The 27,521-nt window shown below is 32.7% G+C and overlaps 1 protein-coding gene across 3 annotated transcripts in view; it reads left to right on the forward strand.

Annotated features, from left to right (window-relative positions):
- The window catches only part of LOC141345193 (protein mono-ADP-ribosyltransferase PARP6-like), a 176,416-nt gene extending 149,420 nt beyond the window's left edge, over nucleotides 1-26,996 (forward strand). The window contains exons 3-23 of one of the 3 annotated variants that reach the window (XM_073850076.1): nucleotides 698-775; nucleotides 2,573-2,667; nucleotides 2,756-2,816; nucleotides 3,789-3,879; nucleotides 3,973-4,039; nucleotides 5,579-5,728; nucleotides 8,138-8,288; nucleotides 8,517-8,648; nucleotides 12,193-12,288; nucleotides 12,359-12,451; nucleotides 12,543-12,668; nucleotides 14,358-14,423; nucleotides 15,729-15,796; nucleotides 15,892-15,940; nucleotides 16,868-16,980; nucleotides 19,281-19,353; nucleotides 21,656-21,725; nucleotides 24,369-24,448; nucleotides 24,540-24,603; nucleotides 24,752-24,836; nucleotides 26,652-26,996. In XM_073850076.1, coding sequence (XP_073706177.1) covers nucleotides 698-775; nucleotides 2,573-2,667; nucleotides 2,756-2,816; nucleotides 3,789-3,879; nucleotides 3,973-4,039; nucleotides 5,579-5,728; nucleotides 8,138-8,288; nucleotides 8,517-8,648; nucleotides 12,193-12,288; nucleotides 12,359-12,451; nucleotides 12,543-12,668; nucleotides 14,358-14,423; nucleotides 15,729-15,796; nucleotides 15,892-15,940; nucleotides 16,868-16,980; nucleotides 19,281-19,353; nucleotides 21,656-21,725; nucleotides 24,369-24,448; nucleotides 24,540-24,603; nucleotides 24,752-24,836; nucleotides 26,652-26,754 — 1,911 coding nt within the window. In that variant the 3' untranslated portion in view covers nucleotides 26,755-26,996. Of the gene's footprint in view, nucleotides 1-697; nucleotides 776-2,572; nucleotides 2,668-2,755; nucleotides 2,817-3,788; nucleotides 3,880-3,972; nucleotides 4,040-5,578; nucleotides 5,729-8,137; nucleotides 8,289-8,516; nucleotides 8,649-12,192; nucleotides 12,289-12,358; nucleotides 12,452-12,542; nucleotides 12,669-14,357; nucleotides 14,424-15,728; nucleotides 15,797-15,891; nucleotides 15,941-16,867; nucleotides 16,981-19,280; nucleotides 19,354-21,655; nucleotides 21,726-24,368; nucleotides 24,449-24,539; nucleotides 24,604-24,751; nucleotides 24,837-26,651 lie in introns of those variants that run through there. The other 2 variants (XM_073850077.1, XR_012356972.1) reach the window with 2 other exon arrangements.
- The last annotated feature ends 525 nt before the right edge of the window (nucleotides 26,997-27,521 follow it).

The following is a 27,521-nucleotide window of genomic DNA, read 5'->3' on the forward strand; positions in this document are numbered from 1 at the left end:
AAGAATTCGTGAGAACGGTTTATAAACTGAGGGAACGAATTGCAAAACCGTCCCCACGGATTAATTATTTTTCTTCTACAGGTGACGTAAGGGGCTCCGTAGTTTGGTATATATATATATATTGTATTTTATTTTATTTCTCTTTAGGTTTACTTTAGGTTATTATCTTTTTTGAGAATTAAACTTTTATCTGAAATAATTACTAAAAGTATGTATATATGTGTGTGTATTTATTATTTTCTTATTTATATTTTTACTTTTAGTAATTTTAGTACTTCAACCTTAAGTTAGTTTATTTATTTTTTTATTATTATTATTATATATAATGTTTTATATGTAATATGATTTAGTTTTATTTTCTTCTTTTTTAAGATTCTTTTTTAGTTTTTTATCTTTTTTTGAGATTTAAACCTTTACACATATATGTATATGTATATATGTATAGTAAAAAAAAAAGTATATATATATATGTGTAAAATAAAATTTGCCTTGGGACCTAACTTGAGGTTGAAGTATTAAATTTACTAAAACTAAAAATGAAATAAATATTAAAAAAATGAATAAAAATAGCACAAGCGTGTAATTCCAAAATTCAAATACAAACTGAAAATGTAAAAATAAAAGCTATTTTAAAATTTGAATAGATATTATAATAGTCTAAATGCTACTAAAATAGCACTGTATGTGTTTCATTCAGGATATTAAAGGCCAGTGCTGGACGGATGAAGAATCGGATGGAGAGAATGAATCGGAGCAGTTCCTGTACGGCATTCAGGTAAAACACTACAGTCAACTAAAACATTTTCCTTACATGTTCTTACATGTAATATTTAGTTTTTGTTTTAAAGATATATAATAGGTTTAATATGCCTTTAGGCATTTCGTAAGTAAGCTTAATGTTAGTAATGTTGCCTGTATTATAAAGCAGCAACATACTGTTTATATTGTTGTAGCAAATAGTGAAATAGTGTCTTTATATTAATTTGTGTACTGTCTCCTCATGTAAGAAATATTTGTGACCCTGTACCAATCATAAGGGTCAATTTTTATAAGGTTTCCATTAATGTATGGTGTGTTAGGATAGGACAATATTTGGCTCAGATTCAGCTTTTTGAAAATCTAGAATCTAAGGTGCAAAAAATCCAAATATTGAGAAAATTGCCTTTGTTTTTGTCCAAATTAAGTTCTTGGCAATGCATATTACTAATCAAAAATCTAAAGTTTTGATAAGGAAATTTACAAAATGTCTTAATGGAACATGATCTTTATTTCATATCCTAATGATTTTAGGCATAAAAGAAAAATCAGTCATTTTGACCCATACAATGTATTCTTGGCCCGTGCTACTTAAGACTGGTTTTGTGCTCCAGGGTCACATTTCCTTTTGGGGTTAAATCTCAAATGTATGTCATTGCAGAAACAAACCACTAGTTATTTGCACCTTTAGTAGGGCTGTGCAATTAATCGAAATTCAGTTTCGATTTCGATTTCGGCTTTAAACGAATTATGAAACTACAATAATCGAGATAAAGTGATTATTGCTTCCGATTCTGCCCAATTTTGTGCTCTTTCGCTCTATAAAAGCCCAATTTCACATGCAAATTCGTAAAATCATGTAACATGATGCATAAAATGGGACATGCTTGATTTATTAACGTTTATTTGATGTCGTGTTTTTAAAAGCACAAAGGATAATTTGCCCTGTTCTGTGTTTGCATTCAGAGACGGAGCAGAACATGGAAGTAAAGCGAATGTTTAGCTTAAGATGCGTATCTCAACAGTCAAATACATGCATATATATGTCAAAATGTGGCGTTTGGTGATTATTCGTGTAAACCTTCATCAGTTATGTCTCATATTAACGTAAACAGTTGAGAATGAACATATGTGACCCTGGACCACAAAACCAGTCATAAGGTTAAATTTTACAAAACTGAGATGCATCATATGAAAGCTCAAAAAATCAAAATACTGAGAAAATCACCTTTAAAGTTGTCCAAATTAGGTTCTTAACAATGCATATTACTAATCAAAAATGACATTTTGATAGGTTTACAGTAGGAATTTTACAAAAAATCTTAATGTAACATGATCTTTACTTAATTTCCTAATGATTTTTGACATAAAAGAAAAATCGATAATTTTGACCCATACAATGTATACAAATATACCCCAGCGACTTAAGACTGGTTTTGTGGTCCAGGGTCACATATGTGTGTGACAGTATATTGGATCCATGCAGCTCTTAAAACGGCCGCAAGTAATATTCATTCAGCTGTCTCTTTGCTTAATGTTCACCAAACAACAAAAGACAAAGACAGAATCACTCACTGCTCTTGACGGAGGGACTTTTGTAGTTTTTATAAGAAACAAAGCATGTTTAATTCTTACAGTGAAGACTATGCTTTAAATTAATCAATCATATAAAGTTCCAGACCCACTCATAATCATGTTAAATAATTGTGATTACAATATTGACCAAAATAATCGTGGTTATGATTTTTGCCATAATCGAGCAGCTCTAACCTCTAGAACAAGGTGTTTAATGTGTAATACCACTGTCCACCTGTAGGGGAGCTGTGCAGCCGATCTCTACCGTCACCCACAGCTGGACGCCGACATCGAGGCTGTAAAAGACATTTACACAGACAGCGCTGTGTCCGTCAGGTGAGAATGACCCTTGCTCCACATCTGATTCAGATCTGTGCATTCACACCCGATTCACTTTCATACTGACTTTGCTTTTTTCCTACAGAGAGTATGGCACTATTGATGATGTGGACATCGACCTGCAAATCAACATCAGCTTCTTGGATGTGAGAACACACACTTTCTACAGTGCCTTGCAAAAGTATTAATTTTTTTCATGTTTTGTTTTGTTGCAGCATTATGTTAAACTGCTTTAAATTAGTTTTTCCCAACATCAATTTACACTCCATACACCATAATAATGACAAAGCCAAAACCAGATTTGCTAATTTTACAAATTTATTAAAAATAAAACACTGAAATAAGTAGATTGCATAAGTATTCATACCCTTAACTCAGTACATAGTTGAAGCACCTTTACAGCCTTTTTGGGTCTGATGTGACAAGCTTTGCACATCTGCATTTGGCAATTATCTGCCATTCTTTGCCTCACTTTTCGCCTCTCCATCTCTGTCAGCTTGGATGAGGGCTGGCAGACATTTTCTAGAGTCCTAGTTGTTCCAGTCGTCTTCCATTATGGATAATGCTTCTGTCAACCTTCAATGCAGCAGATTTGTTTCTGAACTCTTCCCTAGATCATCGCCTTAACGCAAGTCTGTCACTGAGCTCTACAGGCAGTTATCTTGACCTCAGGACTTGGTTTTTGCTCTGATATGCATTTTCAGCTGTTAGACCTTTTCTGAGAGGTGTGTGCATTTCTAAATCAGACTCATTCAAATGAATGTGCCACAGTTTAACTCCACTCCAAGTGTAGGAACATCTAGAAGCAATATGAATGCTCCTGAGCTAAATTTTGAGTGTCCCAGAAAAGGGTATGAATACTTATGCAACGGGATCTTTTCAGTTTTTTATTTCTAATAAATTTGCAAAGTTGTTACAAACTTGTTTTGTGCTTTGTCATTATGGTGTATGGAGTGTAAACTGATGTGGAAAAAATAATAATTTAAAGCAGTTTAACATAAGGCTGTAACAAAACAAAATGTGAAAAAAGTGAATACTTTTGCAAGGCACTGTATATGAGCTATTTGACTTTCTAAACAGATTTTGAAATGAGAATCAAATGTTTTGTGTGTTTGTAGGAGGAGGTGGCGACCGCATGGAAGGTGATCCGAACGGAGCCCATTGTATTACGCCTTCGTTTCTCACTTTCGCAGTACCTGGATGGACCTGGTGAGAAACGTGCATGTGTGCATTTCTGTGGATGTTTGTTTACAGGCCTGTTATTTACTTTACAGTACTTTTATTTCTTTTTTTCCCCTACAGAACCATCTGTGGAAGTGTTTCAGCCATCCAATAAGGAAGGGTTCAGTTTGGGCCTTCAACTCAAGAAGTAAGTTAACTTATTGGCAGCCGTATTAAATATACTCATTGTATTGTTCATTATGTAGTCATTCTAATTTGTTTTATTCAGCAAGGATCCATTAAATTGATCAAAAGTGACAGTAAAGTCATTTATAATGTTACACAAGATTTCTGTTTCAAATAAATGCTGCTCGTTTGAACTTTCTATTCATCAAATAATCCTGAAAAATAAAATGTATCATGGTTTTCACAAAAATATTGGGCAGCACAACTGTTTTCAACATTGATAATAATCAGAAATGTTTCTTGAGCAGCAAATCAGCATATTAGAATGATTTCTGAAGGATCATGTGACACTAGAATAATGATGCTGAAAATTCAGCTTTGATTTAATATTAACATTTTCACATAAACAATGACAGTGGTTTAGTGCCATGTTAAAAAATAAAAAATATATAATATTGTGAAATTAAAGTCGTAATATTTTGAGAATAAAGTCGAAAATATGAGAATAGAGTAGAAATATTACGAGAATAAAGTTGGAATTACAAGAATAAAGTCCAAATATTTTGAGAATAAAGTAGAAATGTTTCGAGATTAAAGTCAAAATTATGAAAATAAAGCTAAAATGTTTAGATAATAGAGTCAAAATGTTTAGAGAATAAACTCTAAATGTTACGATAATTAAAATCGAAATGTTTAGAGAATAAAGTCGAAATGTTACGAGAATGAAGTCTAAAAGTTTTGAGAATAAAGTTAAAATGTTTACATAATAGAGTCGAAATGTTTAGAGAATAAATTCTAAATGTTTACGAGAATTAAGTCAAAATCTTAAGAGAATAAAGTCGAAATTATGAGAATAAATTCTAAATGTTTCGAGAATACATTCTAAATGTTATGAGAATGAAGTCGAAATGTTATGAGAATTAAAAAGTCGAAATGTTTAGAGAATAAAGTCATAATTACAAGAATAAAATCAAAATGTTTCGAGAATTTTATTCGATTTTATTTTTGAAGATTTTATTCTCGAAACGCTTCAACTTTATTCTTGTAATTTTGACTTTATTCTTAAAATATTTAGACTTTATTCTCAATATTTCGACTTTATTCTCAATATTTCGACTTTATTCTAATAATATTTTGACTTTATTCTCAAAATATTTTGACTTTATTCTCAATATTGCGACTTTATTCTCAAAATATTTCGACTTTATTCTAATAATATTTCGACTTTATTCTAATAACATTTCGACTTTATTCTCATAATATTTCGACTTTATTCTCAAAATATTACAACTTTAATCTCGTAATTTTAGATTCATTATTTTTTTATGTGGCACTAAAAACGCCGTCGTAGAAAACAGCTATTTTAAATTTAAAAAATATTCTAATTTTTACAGTTCAAATAAATTGGCCAATCAGCATCTAGAATTGGAACAATAATTGAACATAACACAAAGATTTTTTTTTTCACTCACTACTGCAGTGACTTCTGATGAATTGATCGAGCTAAAATTGTAACAAAAGAGTGTCAAACCGAAGCTAAAGCTTGTTTTGGTGTTTCTAGGATCCTCAGTACGTTCACGTCGCAGCAGTGGAAACACCTCAGTAATGAGTTCCTCAAAGCCCAGCAGGAGAAACGACACAGCTGGTTTAAAGCCGGAGGAACCATCAAGAAATTTCGTGCAGGACTGAGCATCTTCTCCCCGATTCCCAAGTACGTCCTCGTGGTTTGATGTGAAAACACGTCATGTACTCTGACGATCCAGTTCTTAAATCAAGAGACATATAACAGAGATGCATAACGACATCAAATATTGAGTCTTGTTGTTGTTTTAAGCAAAAGCTAATTCTTCACAAAACAAGACTTAATATCCTGTGTCATCTTGCATTTGAAGTTAATGTATCTTGAATAAAAGAAGTTGTTCACTTCCAGAACAAATATTTACAGACCCCCTTGTCATCCAAGATGTTTATGTCTTTCTCTAGTCGTAAAGAAATTTTTTTTGAGGAAAACATTTCAGGATTTCTCTCCATATAGTAGACTTCAATGGAGCCCACGTTTGAACTAGGGCTGTCAAAACAAAAATTGAATTTCGATATTCACTGAATTTAAAATAAAGACCCACATTTGAATACAAAAATGTTGCATTCGAACTTTAGAAGCGCTTTTTTTTTTATCACTGGCGCACAATATGCTATGTCATTGTCGTTGCATTATAATGTTGTTATTGGCCTATGCATTCGAAGCCACTATATGCGGTGCTGCTGCGTTGTTATTTAAAAACGTTGCAGAAAAGCAAAACATCAATGCAGAGAACATCTTGTTTACTTGAAAACTAAAACTAAGCCGTTTACACACAATGCATTATTTCACACATTTTTTTAGAAAGCCACATAAAATAATGCAAGTTCAACTTACAAACGGTCCTTTGTATTAAACTCATACATACATGGGTCAAAGACATTAAGATGTCTACAACAAAACTTGTATGTTCATAGAAAGCATTAAATGTAAGTAAAGTGTCTAGTTTTAAAGTTTTTAGAGAATAAAATGGTTGAAATAGCACAATATATATGTAGAAATTCAAACAACATGTTTATTCTGACTTATAAAATATATAAAAGAATAAAGGAGCATATTCAATTGTATTGTGTTTTAAATGAGTAAAACAATTATTACTGACAAATGGGTAAAACCTAGGATAGTGGTACATTTTTTAAATGTAGAATTGCAATGAGTTAGTATTTGGGGTGAAAGTAATCTTTTAGTATGTCATAAATTGATTTTTGTTGTAAATATTCCAAACAAGATAAACAAGATTGTTACACTGAATGGCATTTTAGTGGGTGTCTTCTGTAAATAAGGGAAACATCTATGATATTTATTTTTTTCTCAGAAAAACAAAAACAAAAATGCGATAAAATTTAACAGAAAACTTTCTATTTATTTATTTATTTATTTATTTATTTTTTGGAAAAACAACAATTTTAAGCAGTATTACACTTATTGTTTTTTTATGCATAAACCCTTTTTTGTCTTTGACCCACATACATGATGCTATTTAGTTAGTTATTTAAGCAACTTAATTAATTAGAATTGGTTTATAAACATTATTTTAAACATCATGCAGTTTTTTATATTCATGTTATTTTACCTGTGGCCTCAGGAGAGAAGCAAAAAGCTGAAATTATGCATTTTAAATTTGAATGTAATTCAAATTTTGAGAATATTTAAGTACAAAATTTTGACAGCCCTAGTTTAAACTTCCAAAATGCAGCCGAGGAAAAAGGGTGTTTTCTAGCAAAACGAACGGTTATTTTTTTTTAAAAATAAAAAATATAATTTATATGCTTTTTAACCTGAAATGTTCATCTTGTCTAGCTCTGCGATGTGCATGCATATTCTTTGTATTCTGGTTCGAGATAGTTAGGGAATGTCAAAAAACTCCCATCTCATTTTCTCCTCCAACTTCAAAATCGTCTACATCACTGTGTTACAGTTTTTTGTAAAGGGCGTTTGATCTTCTTTGCATGTTCACACTTTGTAAACACTGGGTCGGTACTTCTGCAGCAATGTAGGATGCTTTAGAAGTTGGAGGAGAAAATAAGATGGAATTTTTTTGACATACCCTAACTATCTTGAACCGTAATACACAGAGTTTACGCAGAGCTAGACAAGATGAGCATTTGAAGTTAAAACTATATAAATTGTCAATTTGTTTTAGAAAATGACCAATCATTTCACCAGATAAGACCCTTCATCCTTAGCTGGCATCATTTGGAGCCCTTTGAAGCTAGCATTTTAGAAGTTCAAACTCGTGGGCACTATAGAAGTCCACTATATGGAGAGAAATCCCAAGATGTTTTCCACCAAAAACACAATTTCTTTACGACTGAAGAAAGAATGAACATCTTCGATGACAAGGGGGTGAGTAAATGATCTGTAAACTTTTGTTCTGAAAGTGACCTACTGCTTGTTTAGATGTTTGTACTGGAAAACGAGACAAAAATACGGAATAATGAGTCATTTTTGCTAGTCGGCAATCATAATGAAGGTAACTCCAGCGTGGCGTGAGCGCAGCATGAACTCATCCGCTGGCTGTGGCCTCCATCTTGGCTCCAGGTCTCCCAGTTTCCCCCTGATCCAGGACACAGTGTTGAAAGGCAAACTGAGCGTGCCCGAGCTCAGAGTCACCCGGCTCATGAACCGCTCCATCTCCTGCACCATGAAGAACCCCAAGGGGGAGCTGTTCAGCTACCCTCCGAACAGCCAGGTCAGCATCCCGTCTCCCCCGACTGCACGCTTTCCTTTCGAAACACTCTCTTCCCCGCTTCTCCATACCCGTGAGCCCTCATTAGGGAGCCCACGGCACAGGTTAGGATGCACAGTCAGAGCAGTCCCCCATCCCAACCCTCAGCCTCTTTGCCCTCCGACACCCCCCTCGCCTAACACGGCTGGCTGGCACCTTTCCCATAATGCTTTGTCTCCGTTAACCCATCAGACTGTGGCTGTCCCGGCGGGCAGGGCCCCTGCGCAGATTACCACCCGCCAGCTGATTGAGTTGTTTTTCTCATCCCAGGCGGGCGGACACTGCAAGAACATCCCCACGCTGGAGTACGGCTTCCTCGTGCAGGTACCGTCACACCACTGCCTCACCGACACGCACGACTTCATCCTTTCCCACGATGCCCTGTGTGCATCCCAACATCACATCCGTGCATGTCCAGTGAAGTGAGTGTCAATCTCATAAAGGGTCAGAGTCGTGAAGAGGATTAAAGCACCTGCCAAAAATGTACAGCTTTGTTTTGAAGTTTAAAAATAAAATAAATTATGTTAAATAACAAATTAAATGAAATAAAAAAAAATATTTAGTATTAAATTATTACATTATTTTATCATTAAATGTATTATTAAATTATTATGAATTGATTATTATTTATTTTAATTAATTGTAAATGAAATGATAAATGAAATGAAATTAGAATTATAATTTGAAATAAAAAATTATTAAATAAAAAAATGGTAACAAAAAATTATAAAAATAAATTTAAAGGTTATAATACAATAAACTTTTATTGGATTATAGTACCTACTAAAAATGTATAGCTTTAATTTTACTTGCATTTAAATTAATTTGATTATTTAAAAAATATATTATTATTATTATTTATTGTTAATTATTTAAATTAAAGTATACATTAAATAATAAATTACTTTAAAATGATAATTTTAAATTAAAATAAAATAAAGTAAATTAAAAATTAATAATTTATTTATTTTGAATTTTTAAAATTACATTACATTTAATTAAGTTAAATTATTCAAATCATTTTAAGAATGTATTATTATTTATTTGAATTAAAGTATATATTAAATGACAAATAAAATTTAATGAAATTAGAATTATCATTTTAAATTAAAAATGATTGAATATTTTTTTAATTAAAAAAAAAAAAAGAATTAATACAAGAATTAAGTAAAGTTATGCATTAATGACACAGGATTATAGCACCTACCAAAAATGTATAGCTTTATTTTTAATTAGTTTAATTTAATTTTACTATTCATATTATTTAAAAAATGTATCATTATTTATTTATATATATATATGTGTATATATTTATTTAAATAAAGTATACATTAAATAATAAATGTAATAAATATTTTAGATTATAATACATTTAATAAAAAAATATTAAATTAAATAATAAAAAAAAACACACACAATTAATGCACAAGTAAGGTAATAATACAACAAACTGGAATACGCATTAATGGCATAGGGGACTATAGCACCTATCAAAAATGTACAGCTTTATTTTGAATTAAAAAAATATTTAAATTACATTTAATTGAATTAAATTATTAAAATAATTTTAAGAATGTATTATTTATTATTATTTAAATTAAAGTATACATTAAATTATAAATTAAATTAAATTCAATTAAATTAGAAATATCATTTTAAATTAAAATAAATAAAATGTAAAATTATTAAATTAGATAATTGATAAAATAAAAAAACGAATTAATGCACAAGTAAGGTTATAATACAACAGACTTATATATACATTAATGACACAGGGGATTACAGCACCTACCAAAATGTACATTATTATAAGATTTAAATTAAATTACATTTAATTGAATTAAATTATTAAAATTATTGTTATTATTATTTATTATTTAAAAATAAAATGAAATTAGATTAAATCAACAAATTAAATTACACATGAAATTATGAATTAAATATGTAAAATAAAAATATATATTTAATTTAGTTAAAGTTAAATGATAAATTAATTTAAACACAAAATGAAATAAAAAAGAATAAGCAACAGTCCACTAAATTATTAAAAAATTTATACAAACCAAAGGTGATAATATAACAAACTTGAAAATGCATTAATTTACAAGAATTCAGTGGTCTGGAATAATTTATAACTTATAACTTTTTTGCCAATTTTCTTTATCTTTATCAACATTTTTCTGTTTTTGTTATTCTTAAAAGTCCCTAATTTCTTAACTCTCCTTACACTTTAAGTATTTTGCTTAAAAATGCAGTTATTAGTTCAAAAGAAACATGGCGGAGTAATGTGAGACTGTAATGTAGTAAATAAATCTATAATTATTTCATAACCATGCTGTTATTACAGTAATAAGGTTCAAGAGGTCATAGAGTGAAAAATAGTCACAGCTTAAAGATGTTTCAGTAATATTCACAATATAGCATTATACAACACAAACCTTATTGCTCAAATAACAGCACAGAGACATTTCAAACACATTCACATTCATTCAAATGTGATTTTGTGAAATGTGATGTACATAGTAGCTGTTTTACATCATTTCTGTTTGGGGTCAGTAGGATTTTTCTTTTTTTTAAAGAAATTAATGCTTTAAATGATGCATTAAATTAACCAAGAGTGATGTAAAGACATTTATAATGTTGCAAAAGATTTATATCTCTAATAAAGGTTCTTTATTTGAAATAATCCCGAAAAATAAAATGTATCATAGTTTCCACAAATTTGTTTTCAACACTGATAATAATCAGAAATGTTTCTTGAGCAGAAAATCAGCATATTAGAATGATTTCTGAAGAATCATGTGACACTGAAGACTGGAGTAATGATGCTGAAAATACAACTTTAGTCACAGATATAAATTCCATTTTAACAGATATTCACATACAAAAAAATGCTGTTTTAAATTAAAAAAATATTTGACATTTTTGCAATATTTTTGATATTAGAATGATTTCTGAAGAATCGTGTGACACTGAAGACTGGAGTAATGATGCTGAAAATCCAGCTTTGATTACAGATATAAATTATATTTTACGAGATATTCTCATAGAAAACAGCTATTTTAAATGGTAAAAATATTTCACATTTTTACTGTATTTTTGATCAAATAAATGCAGCAAATCAGCACATTAGAATAATTTCTGAAGAATCATGTGACACTTGGAGACTGGAGTAATGATGCTGAAAATCCAGCTTTGATCGCAGATATAAATTACATTTGAACAGATATTCACATAGAAAACATCAATTTTAAATTGAAAAAATATTTCACATTTTTGCAATAATTTTGATCAAAAAAAATACAGCAAATCAGCATATTAGAATGATTTCTGAAGCATCATGTGACACTGAAGAATGGAATAATGATGCTGAAAATTCAGCATTGATCACAAAAATAAATTACATTTGAACAGATATTCATATGGAAAACAGCTATATTGAATTGTAAAAATATTTCAAATTTTTACAATATTTTTGATCAAATAAATGCAAACTTGTTGAGCATAAGCATTAAAAAATCTTACTGACCCCAAATTTACACTAGTTTGTTTTATGTGTGATTTTAGCACAACTGGAACACTGGATTGACCAATCAGCATCCAGAATTAGAAAAATAATTATTTTTTATCTACTTTGCAATATGTGTCAACCAATTGCAAAAAAAAAAAAAAAACGCTTTCTAATGCAGTTTCCAGATTGTCTTTGTGCTCATAACTGCCGTCATGATCATCATCATATTACACAACAGATTCATGATTGGCTCCAGTTCCTCTGTGATTGCTCCTTGATTGTCTTTGATCTTCCGATGACAGAGGATCCCATCAGCTCAGTGTTTTTTCTGATTATGGCCTGTCTTTCTTCTGTTAGATAATGAAATACTCTGAGCAGCGGATCCCGACTCTGAACGAGTACTGCGTGGTTTGTGACGAGCAGCACGTCTTTCAGAACGGATCCATGCTGAAGGTGAGCATCAGCTTTTATTGCTGACAAAAGCTCAGTTCATTCTTCTGATTGGTCCGTTTTTTCCCACCAGCCTGCGGTTTGCACCAGAGAGCTGTGTGTGTTTTCTTTCTACACGTTGGGAGTGATGTCCGGAGCGGCTGAGGAGGTGGCCACTGGTGCTGAGGTGCGTCACGAACTTGATTCTTTCATCTTGTGTCCAGAGGTTTAGTATTTGTAGAGTAAATGCATTATTGATATGTGATGTCCATTTTCAGGTGGTGGATCTTCTGGTGGCCATGTGTCGCGCCGCTCTCGAGTCGCCCCGTAAAAGCATCATCTTTGAGCCGTATCCGTCTGTGGTCGACCCCAACGATCCCAAAACACTCGCCTTCAACCCGAAGGTGACAGTCTCTACCTGCACTCATATGAACTATTTTTTGTTCTCTCTGCAAATTCATCAGTATGAATCTAGATTAGAATATCTATTCTTTAGCAAAAAAATCTAGACTTTTTTCTCAGAACTGTGAGATATAAACGCACAATTGCGAGTTATAAAGTCAGAATTGCTAGATCTAAAGTTCTGACTAGTTTTCTCACAATTGCAAGTTAGTATTTTGCTATTCTTTCTCTTTTTTTCTCAGAATTGTAGAAAATTGTGCACTTTTTTTTTTAACAAATTCTAAAGTCCAGTTGACCTGAAGAGGAAAAAGAGACTGATATGTTCACACAATTGTGGGATCTCACAATTCTGACTTAATAACTCGCAATTGCGAGTTTATATCACACAATTCAAATTTTTTTCTCAGAATTGTGAATGAATAAAAAAAAGGTTATTGCAACTTGTCTCACAATTCTGACTTTATTTCTCAGAATTGCGAGTTTATATCTAACAATTCTGACTTTATAACTCACAATTGTACGTTTATATCTCACAGCTCTGAGAAAAAAGTCAGAATTGCGAGATGTAATTTTTTGAGGATTTGAGGTGTTTTTGGTCAAAAATAGCCTTTTAAAAGTCTCTCTCTATTTGTCAAACTGAATTCTTTCATTTAGCAGAGTTTTTTTGTTTGTGTTTCTAACCCCATGAACAGAAATCTCACAACTCATTTAATTTTTTTTATACATTTTTCAAAAAACATTCATGAATGTTTTGATGTTTTAAAAAAGTCAGATTTGTGAGGAAAAAAGTCAGAATTGCAAAAAGTCACCTTTTATTTTTTATTTAGAAAGGCGCTTCCATACATCAGTAAAGCATAATTGCGTGTTTATAATCTTCTGAGACTACACTGCCAAAAATGATTTAGTGTTTTTTGTCTTATTTTGTATTTTGTTTTCATTGTTTTCAGTACAGATATCAGAACATTATTAAATCAAGATACATTTCATTTAAATAATACAAGTAAATGAAATGGCTTAAGACATTTAGTTTTGTTTCTTGATAAAAAAAAATTATAAAATTAAGTTAATAATTAATCCTTGTGTTGTATTGTCATTTTGACCTGGAGAGGATTTTCTTTTTTCCCAAAAATACTAGTTAATGTTATCGCATTGGACTAAAACTTACTAACTTTAAAAGGTGTAACACATGGAAGCCTGTTTCCGCCAGTGAATTAAAAAAAAGGTTATTGCGACTCGTTATCTCACAGTTCAGATTTTTTTTCTCCGAATTGTGAAATTGCAACATGTAAACTCACAATTGCGAGAAAAAAGTCAGAATTGTAAAAGAAAAAGTTGCAGTTACCTTTTTTATTTTTTATTCTTAATTCAGTGGCAGAAACTGCTTATAAAAACTGGATAATTTTTGTACTTGTTGAGGACTTGTGGTGTTCTTGGTCAAAAAGATATATACATGCATGTGTGTGTATTTATATATACGTAATAAATATACACAGTACACACACACATAGTATGCAAATGTTTATAAACTTTTATTTTGAATCGAACTAATCATTTTGCAGCTCTACTTTGTACTAAGATTTATATCAGCTTGACTTCAGCTTTAACCAGGATCAAATCTCTCCTTCCTTGTCTGTCTGAATGTGTGTGTTTGTGTTTGTGTGTGATCATTGTACTGCTCCTGTGCCGAACAGAAGAAGAATTATGAGCGTCTGCAGAAAGCTCTAGACAGTGTGATGTCTATTCGGGAAATGACGCAGGTACAGTGGCGGAAAGCAAAATTAATAAATGTGTTTATAAATATTTCATGATATGTATGCTTTTGTTGTCCAGAATTGTTTTGTGGCTCTATTAGAAAGCTTTACTCTGCTTGCTAAAAATATATGCTCTTTCACACAACATTCATATGTGACCCTGGACTACAAAACTAGCCGTAAAGAGCAGTTTTTTAAAATAGAGATTCATACATAATCTGATACCTGAATAAATAAGATTTCCATTGCTGTATGGTTTACATACATACAATACAACTAGACTCTTAAAAATTAAGCTGCTTTATAAAACGGTTAGTTCCATTCCTCAATTCTGATTGGTCAGCAGCTGTGTCGTATTCATGATACGGCACTGCTATGACCGCTTCACTCAACGGTTTTGTGTATCATTGAACCCCCTTAGCAACCACCCTTAGCAACGTAAACACAGCTGCAGCAGTTAGGGACTACTTTTTACAGCGGAAGGCAGTTAATGATTTTATTTTATGAAAACGTACAACTTAATATATATAAATTAATATATATTTTTGATTTTAATATTTTTATTGTGTGGTAACCGTTTTATAAAAGCAATAAGGTACTTGAGGCCGTGCTGTATCGTGAATAAATCACGGCTGAAGGGGTTGCAGGCACTCCGCTTCGCGTCGTGCCTAACAACGCCCTTCAGCCGTGATTTATTCACGATACAGCACGGCCTCTCGTACCTTATTGCTTAATTAAAAGGTTCTTCACAGCGATGCATAGAAGAACCATTTTTGGTTCCACATAGAACCATTCAGGCAAAGGTTCTTAAAAAAAACATCTCTTTCTTAACTTTTTATAATCTAAAAGAACCTTCTTTCGCCCACAAAGAACCTTTAGTTTCTTCAGATGTTAAAGGTTCTTAATGGAACTATTTAAACTAAAAAGGTTCTTCTATGGCATCAAGAAGCATGTTAATTTTAGTGTATTTGAAAATCTACAATCTAATGGTGGGAAAATATCCAAATATTGAGAAAATCACCTTTAAAGTTGTCCAAATGAAGTTCTTAGTAATGCATATTGCTAATCAAAAATTACTTCTTGATATATTTTCAGTAGAAAATTTACAAAATATTTTTCATGGACATAATCTTTATTTAATATTCCAATGATTTTTGGCATAAAAGAAAAATCTATCATTTTGACCCTTACAATGTATTATTGGCTATTGCTGCAATTGAATTTGTGCTTCAGGGTCACATATGGAATATCCATATTAAATCATCTGAGTTATGAAAGGTTGTTTTTCTGTAACTGCGTTTGTATTTCCAGGGCTCGTATCTGGAGATTAAGAAGCAGATGGATAAACTGGATCCTCTGGCTCATCCGTTACTGCAGTGGTGAGTTAATAAGCGATAGTCCAGGAATAGTCCTGGCTTTACAGTGATTTTACCACAGCCTTCCTGAAGGTTTATTGCTTTGTCTCTCTCTGCAGGATTATATCCAGTAACAGGTCTCATATCGTGAAGCTGCCGCTCAGTAGGGTAGGATGAACGCTTTTTTTTTTTTAAACGCTGTTTTTTTATTCACCTACACTCTTTAAAATAAAGGTGCTTCGCAGTGCCATAGAAGTTCCTTTTTGTGTAAATGGTTCCATAAAGCACCTTTAACATCTGAAGAACCTTTCTGTTTCAAAAAAGATTCTTCAGATTATATAAATGGTTCTTTAAAGAGCCTTTGACTGAACGATTCTTTGTGGAATCAAAAATGGTTCTTCTATGGCATCGCTTGAAGAACGCTTGAGTGTATCAAGGCTTTTTGGTTTTTCAAGTGTTTTTTCAGACTAGTGGAAAGAAAACATCCAAAAAACATTAAGTGTTTCTTTTATAGCACTTTTTCTATTTGTGTCAATAGATTCAATTGCAATACATATTTTTAAGGCTGTTTTCTCAAAATTAGTTTTTTCTCCTACGCTGAGCCATAAATCTCCACTTCAGTAGCACTTACACACACCAAACTTGACACTTTTTATTCCTGTCTTTATCCTGAAGGTTTTTACAGAGGGATTTGTTCATATATAATTTGCTGGATTTTTTACGTTTTAGTCCCCAAAAATTGTAAAAAAAATATAGTGTTTCCTGTCTGTTCTAAGTATTTTCGGAATTATGTCGTGACAAAATGAGATACCTAAAATTCGACCTCTGTAAAAACGTTTGACTCTAATATGTACTAGAAATGTATGCATTTGCATATTAAACCTAACATTTTAGAAAACTTGTAATACAAAAATGTTTGCAATTATCAATGTAATCAATCAACTGGGTAAGTAAGGTCATAACTATTCATTCACTAGTTATTTTTTATACCTTATTCACCTGCAGTGTCTCGCCTTAAATGCAAGAACAGTTTTAATTTTTATAAGCTTGTGTTTTTTTGTTTTCACTTCTGTATGTTTTTTTCTTTGTTTATAGCAGTTGAAGTTCATGCACACATCTCATCAGTTTCTCCTGCTGAGCAGCCCGCCTGCAAAAGAAGCTCGCTTTCGCACCGCAAAGAAACTCTACGGCAGCACCTTCGCCTTTCAGTGAGTCACAGAGACCTGCAGAAACACACAATCAAACACATCAGAGCTGATCACATCATCTTCTGCACACCTTGTACGATGCACTGAACCCGAACGTTTCGGTTAGAATTAACAAAAATGTGTGCACTGAATGTTTGGGGTCATTTATTTGATCAAATGTATGCAGCCTTGGTCTTGTTTTAAAAACAAAAAACAGGACAGAAATAGCAAACTACAACACGCACTGCAAAAAATGCTTTTCTTACTTAGATTTTTTCTTGTTACCAGCCAAAATATCTAGAAAATCAAGAAGAAGAAGAAGTAAAAATGATCTTGTTTTAAGAAAAACGAAGTTCAAATTAAGTGAGTTTTTTCTTAATACAAGCAAAGTAATCTGCCAATGGAATAAGATAAATAATCTAGTTTTCTGCTTGAAATAAGATTATTTTGCTTACCCTATTGGCAGATTAGTTTGCTTGTATTAATCACACTGCAAAAAATGCTTTTCTAGTTTAGATTTTTTGTCTTGTTTCCAGCCAAAATATCTAAAAACTCTTAAATCAAGAAGGATTTGCTAGATGATTAAAAATTATTGTCTTGTTTTCAGAAAAAAAAAGTCAATATTAAGTGCATTTTTGCTTGAAACAAGCAAAATAATCTGCCAATGGGGTAAGAAAAATAGTCTTGTTTTCTGTTTGAAATAAGATTTATTTTCTTACCCCATTGGCAGATTTTTTTGGCTTGTTCTAAGGAAAAACTCACTTAATTTTGACTTGTTTTTTCTGAAAACAAGAAAATAATTTTTACTCGTCTAGAAAATCCTTCTTGATTTAAGAATTTTTTGATATTTCGGCTGAAAACCAGACAAAAAATCTAAGCTAGAAAAGCATTTTTTGCAGTGCAAGCAAAAACTTTTGTAACAATAAACACCTCGTTCAAAGTTTAGGATCAGTATTTTTTTTTTTTTTTTTATCTCTTTGAAAGAAATTCAAAAAGTGAAAAATAAAAAGTTATAGTTAAGACTTATATTGTTAGAAAAGATTTCTGTTTTGAGTAAATGCTTTTTTTTTTGTTTTTACTTTTTATTCATCAAAGAATCTTAAAAAAAGTATCACAGGTTCCAAAAAAATATTGCTAAAAAGTAATAAATCAGTATATTAGAATAATTTCTGAAGGATTATATGACACTGAAGACTGGAGTTATATTTTTAATATATATATTTTTTATTTTGTATTGCAATATTTCATAATATTACTTTTTTTCTGGATTGCTGATCAAATAAATGGAACTTTGATGAGCATAAGAGACTTTTAATACAAAATTACTGATGCCAAACTTTTGAGCGGCAGTATATGTTTTGTGATAGGCTGCTTTTTACTTTATTTTATTTAGTATAATTCTTTAATATAATCTTTGTTTTGTGCTAAAGATCATTGGTTTCAGTCTTGTTTCCAGCCAAAATATCTAAAAATTCTTAAATCAAAAAGGATTTTCTAGCAAGTAAATTATTGTCTTGTTTTCCAAAAAAAATTTAATGAGTTTTTGCTTAAAACAAGCAAAATAATCTGCCAATGTGGTAGGCAAAAAACTATTATTTCAAACAGAAAACAAGATTAATTTTCTTACTCCATTGGCAGATTATTTTCATTGTTTAAAGTAAAAACTCACTGAATTTTGACTTTTTTTTTTTCTGAAAACAAGACCATAATTTTTACTCGTCTTTTTGATTTAAGAACTTTTAGATGTTTTGGCTAGAAACAAGACAAAAAAAAAAAAAGTAAAAAAAGCATTTTTTGCAGTGTATTCATTTAAATAAGCCAAGAAAACTGCTGCTGATTTCAATGAAATGTTACCTATGCTCCGAACAAGGTAATATCAAAAGGATTAAAAATAATACCATTTTTATATCTTTATTTAAACACCACTGGACAACAGTGCTATTTCTGTGCTTTTTGTTGTATTTCTGTGGACACATTTCCACTTTTAGACCATACGAGAAATAAAAGTCGTCCAAAAACAGCCAACAAAAGACTAGCCCAACTCAGAAATATCTCCAGACGTCTGTGTTTAAAAATACACTTGTGCCAGATTTAATAAACAGCCGCTGTGCTGTTCCTTCATGAGCGTTGCATCATACTGTACAGCTCATCAGATTTTTTTGTTCACATTTATGAAGCTGGATTTTGACATTTGCTGAAATCTTAGTGGTGCATGACTGTGCAAAACTCACAACCGTGATAATAAGAGGTGTTTCAGGCAGTGTGCTAGAGACTGGCCCAATAAAGTCTGTTTGATTATTGTCGCTTGTTTCTCTCTCTAGTGGTTCCCATATTGAGAACTGGCACTCGGTTCTGAGGAATGGACTAGTCAATGCCTCTTATACTAAACTGCAGGTATGTCATTGCCATCAGTCATCTGAACTCTCATTGGACAGCTCACCCTCTCTGCCATCCAGATGGTCTATTCTGAACATAATGGTTGTCCGAGTCTTTCATTCTGCATTTATGGCTAGAATCACATCCTCTTCTGACAGCAGCCAACTTTATTCTACTTCAAATAGTAAAGGATAGGCGGTGTGTGATTCTGCGTTCTGAATGGAATACTAATTGATTACTGCACAGTACGTCTTAAAAAATTGTTTCATGTTTAATTCTCACTGCAAAAAAAAAAACTTTGTCTTGTTTTTCAATACAAATATTTCAACATTCTTAAATCAAGATATATTTACAGTGCCTTGCGAAAGTATTCATACTCCTTTTTTTGGTACATTTTGTTATGTTGCAGCATTATGTTAAACTGCTTTAAATTACTTTTTTTTCCACATCAGTCTACATCTCATACTCCATAATGACAAAGCACAAAACAGGTTTGTACCAACTTTGCAAATTTATTAGAAATAAAAAACTGAAAAGATCCCGTTGCATAAGTATTCGTACCCTTTTCTGGGACACTGGAAATGTATCTCAGGAGCATTCATATTGCTTCTAGATGTTCCTACACTTGGAGTGGAGTTGAACTGTGGCAAATTCATTTGAATGAGTCTGATTTAGAAAGGCACACACCTCTCAGAAAAGGTCTAACTGCTGAAAATGCATATCAGAGCAAAAACCAAGTCCTGAGGTCAAGATAACTGCCTGTAGAGCTCAGTGACAGACTTGCGTTAAGGCGATGATCAAGGGAAGAGTTCAGAAACAAATCTGCTGCATTGAAGGTTGACAGAAGCATTCTCCATAATGGAAGACGATTGGAACAACTAGGACTCTAGAAAATGTCTGCCAGCCCCCATCCAAGCTGACAGAGATGGAGAGGTGAAAAGGTGAGGCAAAGAATGGCAGATAATTGCCAAATGCAGATGTGCAAAGCTTGTCACATCAGACCCAAAAAGACTTGAGGCTGTAAAGGTGCTTCAACTATGGACTGAGTTAAGGGTATGAATACTTATGCAATGTACTTATTTCAGTGTTTTATTTTTAATACATTTGTAAAATTTGCAAATCTGGTTTTGGCTTTGTCATTATTATGGTGTATGGAGTGTAAATTGTAAAAAATTGTAAAATGGAGTCAGAAAAATATTAACTCTGAATGGTTGATATTTTATCTTAATTCAAGCATAAACCTATGTTTGATGATCAGAAAGCAGGACTTTTTATCTTTTTGCTGTCATTGATTTAAGATTACATCTTTGGGAAAACAAACAAAAATTACCAAGGAAGAACACTTTATCCACTTGTATTCTTTAAAATAAATAGTTATTTTGCATTTTAATTGAATTTGGTGTAGAAATGCATGTTTAATTCTCGCTGAATTCTCAGTAAATTCATGTCTTCCTTCAGTGTTTTTGTTGTGTTTTCCAGAACAAATGTCTAAACGTTCTTAAATCAAAATACATTTATTTGAAATGCAAAGTGGCAAAAGGATAAGATTTGTTTTCTGAGAAATGGATTAAAATGAACTTAATTCAAAATTCAAAAGTTTATTTTTGCTGACTGGTTGATAATAAGACTCATCTTTTTGCCGTTATTTTGACTGAGATGTTAGAAATCACGACCGATATTAATTTCTGGTTCATTCATCACACTGGAAATGGAAATTTGTTGCATTGAATTGTGGGATACAGCACATTATGATAGTGTTTTATTCTTAACATCACATGAAAAGAAATGTTGTTTTCAGGCGTTTCTTTGCACTTTACGGAAGACTTCAACGCTGAAGATTAGATTTTCCAGGAAAACAGCTAAATCCTCTTGGAATGATCTGTTTTTATAAGTGCTTTCCATCTTTGTTTCCATGTTGGTCATTTCCATGTCGCTTGTTGCTGTCATGCTTTTCTCCTGGATGGACGTCTATCATTTCATTCAGTCTCACAATCTCACTCATGAGAGTGAACGTTCACAGCTCTGTATAATACAATATCATGCATCTTCACTGGAAACCATTACCATCATCATCATCATCATCATCCTAAGTGCATCATTCGTTGTTTCCTCATGCTTTCCTCTACCTTCCATGATGCTTTCTACTTCATTCATTGAATGCCCATCAGACATCTGTGATCATGCATTTGCTTTCTGTTTCGTGCTGTGATTCTTCGGCCCACAGCTCAGATGTGAAAGCGTATCAGCTGTGTGTCTCTTCTTTTGTGGGGAGAGTGAGCACCGTCTAACTCTCTCCTCCTCTTGTTCTCTTTCATCAAAGCTGCATGGAGCAGCATACGGGAAGGGTATTTATCTGAGCCCCATATCCAGTATTTCCTTTGGATACTCAGGTACGATCCAGACCTGTGTCCTCCGTGTTTCGCTCTGGCTTCTTCATCACATTTCAGTCTCTTTCTCTCTGTAACAAACACCTCAGTCTGTTTTCTGATCCATATGAATGTTGTTTTGTTGTATGCAGAGACACTCTTTTCAAACTTTTCTTCCTTTCTTTGTGATTTTTCTGTATGTGCTGGGTTGTTTTTCTTTTTGTTTTCCAAACAATCATTTTCTTTATCAGTATTTTGTCTTCACTGCAAAAAAATGCTTTTCTTACTTAGATTAAAACGAGTCAAAATTATGTGCGTTTTTGCTTGAAACAAGAAAAATAATCTGCCAACTGGGTTAGAAAAATAATCTGGTTTTCTGTTTTATATACGATTTTTAGTTCTAAGCAAAAACTTAATTTTTTTTTCTTTTTTTTCTTTTTTACTTGTCAAGAAAATTCTTCTTGATTTAAGAAATTTTAGATATTTTGTCTGGAAACAAGACAAAAAAAAAATCTAAGTTAGAAAAGCATTTTTTGCAGTGTTGTTTTGTCTGAAAACATCCTTACAACAACATACAGTGAGGAAAAAAAAAATTCCCCTGCTGATTTTGTACGCTTGCCCACTGACAAAGAAATGATCAGTCTATAATTTTAATGGTAGGTTTATTTTAACAGTGAGAGACAGAATAACAACAGAAAAATCCAGAAAAGCAAAAAAAGTTGATTTGCATTTAAGGGTAAAATAAGTGTTTGATCCCCTATCAATCAACAAGATTTCTGGCTTCCAGGTGTCTTTTATACAGAGATTCAGAGCACTTTCTTAAAGGGAGTGCTCGTAATCTCATTTTGTTAACTGTATAAAAGACACCTGTCCATAGAAGCAATCAATTAATCAGATTCCAAAATCTCCACCATGGCCAAGACTAAAGAGCTGTCCAAGGATTTCAAGGACAAGATTGTAGACCTGGCCTACAAGACCATCGCCAAACAGCTTGGTGAGAAGGTGACAACAGTTGGTGCAGTTATTCACAAACGCAAGAAATGCAAAACAACTGTCCATCTCTCTCGGTCTGGGGCTTCTCACCTCGTGGAGTTTCAATGATCATGAGAATGGTGAGGAATCAGCCCAGAACTATACGGGAGGATCTTGTCAATGATCTCAAGGCAACTGGGGCCATAGTGACCAAAAAAAAACAATCGGTAACACACTACACCGTGAAGGACTGAAATCCTGCAGCTCCTGCAAGGTCCCCCGCTCAAGAAAACACATGTATAGACCCATTTGAGGTTTGTCACTGAACATCTGAATGATTCAGAGGAGAACTGGGTGAAAGTGTTGTGGTCAGATGAGACCAAAATCCAGCTCTTTGGCATCAACTCAACTCACCGTATTTGGAGGAGCAGGAATGCTGCCTATGACCCCAAGAACACCATCCCCACTGTCAAACATGGAGGTGGAAAGATTATGCTTCGGGGGCGTTTTTCTGCTAAGGGGACTGGACAACTGCTATGCATCAAATGGACGATGGACAGGGCCATGTACCACCAAGTACTAAGTCATGTTTTCACTCATTAAAATGCAAATATTTCTTAAGGGAATTGCTCGTAATCTCAGCTTGTTAACTGTATGAAAGACATCTGTCCACAGAAGCAATCAGTCAATCAGATTCCAAACTTTCCACCATGGCCAAGACCAAAGAGCTGTCCGAGGATTTCAGGTACAAGTTTGTAGACCTACACAAGGCTGGAATGGGCTACAAATGATCGCCAAGCAGCTCTTCACAAATAGATGAAACACAAAATAACTGTCAATCTCCCTCGGTCTGGGGCTCCATCTCACCAATGATTTCAATGATCATGAGAATGGTGAGGAATCAGCCCAGAACTACACAGGAGGACCTTGTCAATGATCTCAAGGCAATTGTCAAACATGGAGGTGGAAACATTATGCTTTGGGGGTGTTTTTCACGTTAAGACTGCACCACATCAAATGGACGATGGACAGGGCCATTTATCATCAGGGCCAGGGCATTGAAATTGGGTCGTGGATAGGTATGACCCAAAACACACATCCAAGGCAAAAAAGGAGTGTCTCAAGAAGAAGCACATTAAGTTCCTGGAGTGGCCTAGCCAGTCTCCAGACCTTAATCCCACAGAAAATCTGTGGAGGGAGCTGAAGGTTCCAGTCGCCAAACGTCAGCCTCGAAACCTTAATGACTTGGAGAGGATCTGCAGAGGAGTGGGACAAAATCCCTCCTGAGATGTGTGCAAACCTGCTGGACAATTACAGGAAACGTCTGACCTCTGTGATTGCCAACAAGGGTTTTGCCACCAAGTGCTAAGTCATGTTTTGCGAAGGGGTCAAATACTTTCACTCATTAAAATGCAAACTTTTTTGAAATGCAATTTTCTTTTTGTTGTTGTTCTGTCCCTCACTGTTCAAATAAACCTAGCATTAAAATTACAGACTGATCATTTCTTTGTCAGTGGAAAAACATACAAAATCAGCAGGGGAATTTTTTTTCTCTCACAAAGCAAAAGAAGAAAATTTTATGGACTGATTCTGTTCTGGCCTTATTCGAGCACCAGAATCATTTCACTGGAAATGTCTGGATGTGAGATCAAATGTTGATTTATTTTTTATATTTCTCTGTGTGTTTGTGTTTAGGAATGGGGAAGGGCCAGCATCGTATGCCCACTAAGGATGAGTTAGTCCAACGATATAATCGAATGAACACAATGCCACAGGTACGACATTAAATGTAACATTAAAAACATTTGATCTGTGCTCGAAAGAAGAAGTAAAAGAAGTAAATGTGTGTTCTTTGTCCTTCAACAGAGTCGTCCCATACAGTCGCGTTTCCTCCAGAGCAGGAATTTAAACTGCATCGCTCTTTGTGAAGGTAAAACATAATTTCAACAGAAAACAACAATTCAATCAGTTTTGCAAAGATGACAGTGTTTGTGTGAAGCATTTTGAGTAGAGAAATGGGAAAAAAAAAATTTATTGACTAAAATTCCCTTGTGTTTGCTTGTTTTCTGTGTTGACAGTGATCACATCCAAAGACCTCCAGAAACACGGGAACATCTGGGTGTGTCCGGTGTCTGATCATGTCTGTACTCGCTTCTTCTTCGTGTGAGTATGCATTTCTTATTTGTTTTCAAATCATGAATTCATTTTCTTGTGAACTCAACATTAAAGCTTGCTTTCTCATGATCATGACTTCAAATAACAAATAATACTGTGTATTTTTAGTATCATTATTTTAGCTTTTTTTATTTTCTATTTTCTATTTTATTTTTAGTTTAAGTTGTGGTAACGTTTAGTTTTTGTCATTTACAAAAAAAAAAATTCTATACATACATCAAGTTTAACTAATTAAAAATTAGAAATTATGCCTTGGCAACTAGCTGAAGTTAAAGTTTTTTTATGTTTAATTTTATTTCAGTACACTTTTATTACAAGTAGAGTAAATATGTTTTTAATGGGTTTTATTTTAGTTTCAGTTTTGGTTCAAAGTAAAATAAATAAATATATAAATCTTTAAGTTAGGTTTGTTCTAAGGAAAATTCTAAACATTAAATGTAACAGATTTCTGCTTTATTTAATCCAAAACAGAAATAGGTTCTTTTTATATTTTACTTTTCATGTTATTAGTCAGCATAAGTACAGTGCTCTTATGTTATGTCGAAAACCTTAGAAATTCACAAGAAACCTGCAAAAAAAAAATAAATAAATAAATTCACAAATCAAGATACATTTACTTAAAAAGCAAAATTACATATAATCTTTTTCCCCCAGGAAAATGTATGAAATTATTGCTAATTGTAATAAAATATTAAATCACATTTTCTTAGTATATTATTTTTGTAAAAAAATATTTCTAAAAAAAATATATATTTTTTTCATTTAGATTTTGTATTTTTGTATTTATTTATTTATTATTTTGTGTTTTATACAGCAGTTCTGGTTCACTAAATTATTGGTTTACTACAGCTGTTCTCAATGAGGGAGCAAAATTAAAAATATCTGTGTTTTACTAACTTTGTTGTGTTTTTTATTTATTTTATTTATTTATTTATTTAGTTATTTTAGTAAACTAAATAAAAATGAGAAATTTTACCTTGGCAATTTTTTTATGTTTAATTTTATTTCAGTGCACTTTTATTTGAAGTAAAGTAAATATGGTTTTTAATGGTTTTTATTTTAGTTTTACTTTTGGTTAACTATAACAGCCCTAAATTAAAAATTATTAGAATGACTTCTGAAGGATCATGTGACACTAAAGACTGGAGTAATGGCTGATGAAAATTTCAGCTTTGCATCACAGAAAAAACTGTTTATTAAAAATGTTGAATTGCACCTGTACCTTTGGTAGTGTATGTTGAGTATATTTAAATTTGAATTTTGAAATTATTTGAATTTTGAATTTTTTTTAATTTATATTTGAATGATATATATATATATATAAAATATTGATGTATGGTTTTGATGTATAGAACAATATTTGGACGAGATACAACTCTTTTAAAATCTGAAATCTGTGCAAAAAAATCGAAATATTGAGAAAATTGCCTTCAGAGTTGTCCAAATGACGTTCTCAATAATGCATATCACTAATCAAAATTTAAGTTTTGATACATTTACGATCGCAAATTTACAATATATCTTAATGGAATGTTATCTTTACTTAATATCCTAATGATTTTTGGCATAAAAGAAAAAATAATAATTTTAACCTATATAATAACCCATATAAATTTTTGTTTTTTGGCTATTACTACAAATATACCCATGCTACTTAAGTCACATGTGCAAGATGAAAAGTTGTGACACATAAAGGCATATTGAATGTAAATATGGTACTATTGCACATTAATAAATATAATTTATTTTAGAATAATATTCTAGAAGCTGCAAAAGTACTATTATATTGATTTGATTTTTTAGATATGAGGACGGTCAAGTGGGAGACGCTAACATCAACACACAGGAGCCCAAGATCCAGAAGGAGATCATGCGTGTGATCGGCACCCAGATCTACTCCAGCTGAGCGGCCGAGACCGACTCGTTTCTGGGCTCCATTCTCACCCACGGGCGGAAACACGACAAGAGCCCGGCATCTTTCCTCAACTCTACTCCATCTGTACTTTCTTTGGTCCTGTCTTTCGTATGAGAGAATGAGATGAAGGAAAATTTGCAGATAAGCCCCGCCCACAAACCTCTGTCAGTCAAAAGCTGACAGGCGCCTGATTGGACGAGATGGTGCGCACCTGTCGCTCGTTTTCTCTTTTTGGCGTGGGTTTGATGGAGCGTTTCTCACATGAAATATCTATACACATACAAACCAGAAAGTCATTTCGAATGTTTATTGCGGTTTTTGCGTCTCTGGATAGTAAATGATGAATCTGTGCGTTTTGTTGTGTTCGTATCTTCTTCATCTTTCTCCTCCGCTGCTCTTTCTGACTGATGACATGTATTAATATCCCACATGTATTTATCTCTGAGTTTCCTGCCGAAATCAATTTCCTGTCTTTTGTTGCTCGGCTCCGCTTACACGCGTACGAACGCCCGCCGTGATTTATCGGCCGGCGGAACACGGATGAGAGGACGTCGTTACTCATGTTTATACTTTTATCTTCTGGATGGCGTCGTGACACGGTTTGGGTGACGTCAGAGAGCCTTTATTTACATTCTCAGACATTCCCGAGTGCTTGTGGGTGATTTCCACAAGCTTTCCTCTATTGGCCTGCGGTAGGATGACATACACTAGCAGTCAAACATTTGGACACATATATTCAGACTGATTGTTTTTTGCAA

This window comes from Garra rufa, chromosome 11, assembly GCF_049309525.1.
Source record: "Garra rufa chromosome 11, GarRuf1.0, whole genome shotgun sequence".
Lineage (NCBI taxonomy): Eukaryota > Metazoa > Chordata > Actinopteri > Cypriniformes > Cyprinidae > Garra > Garra rufa.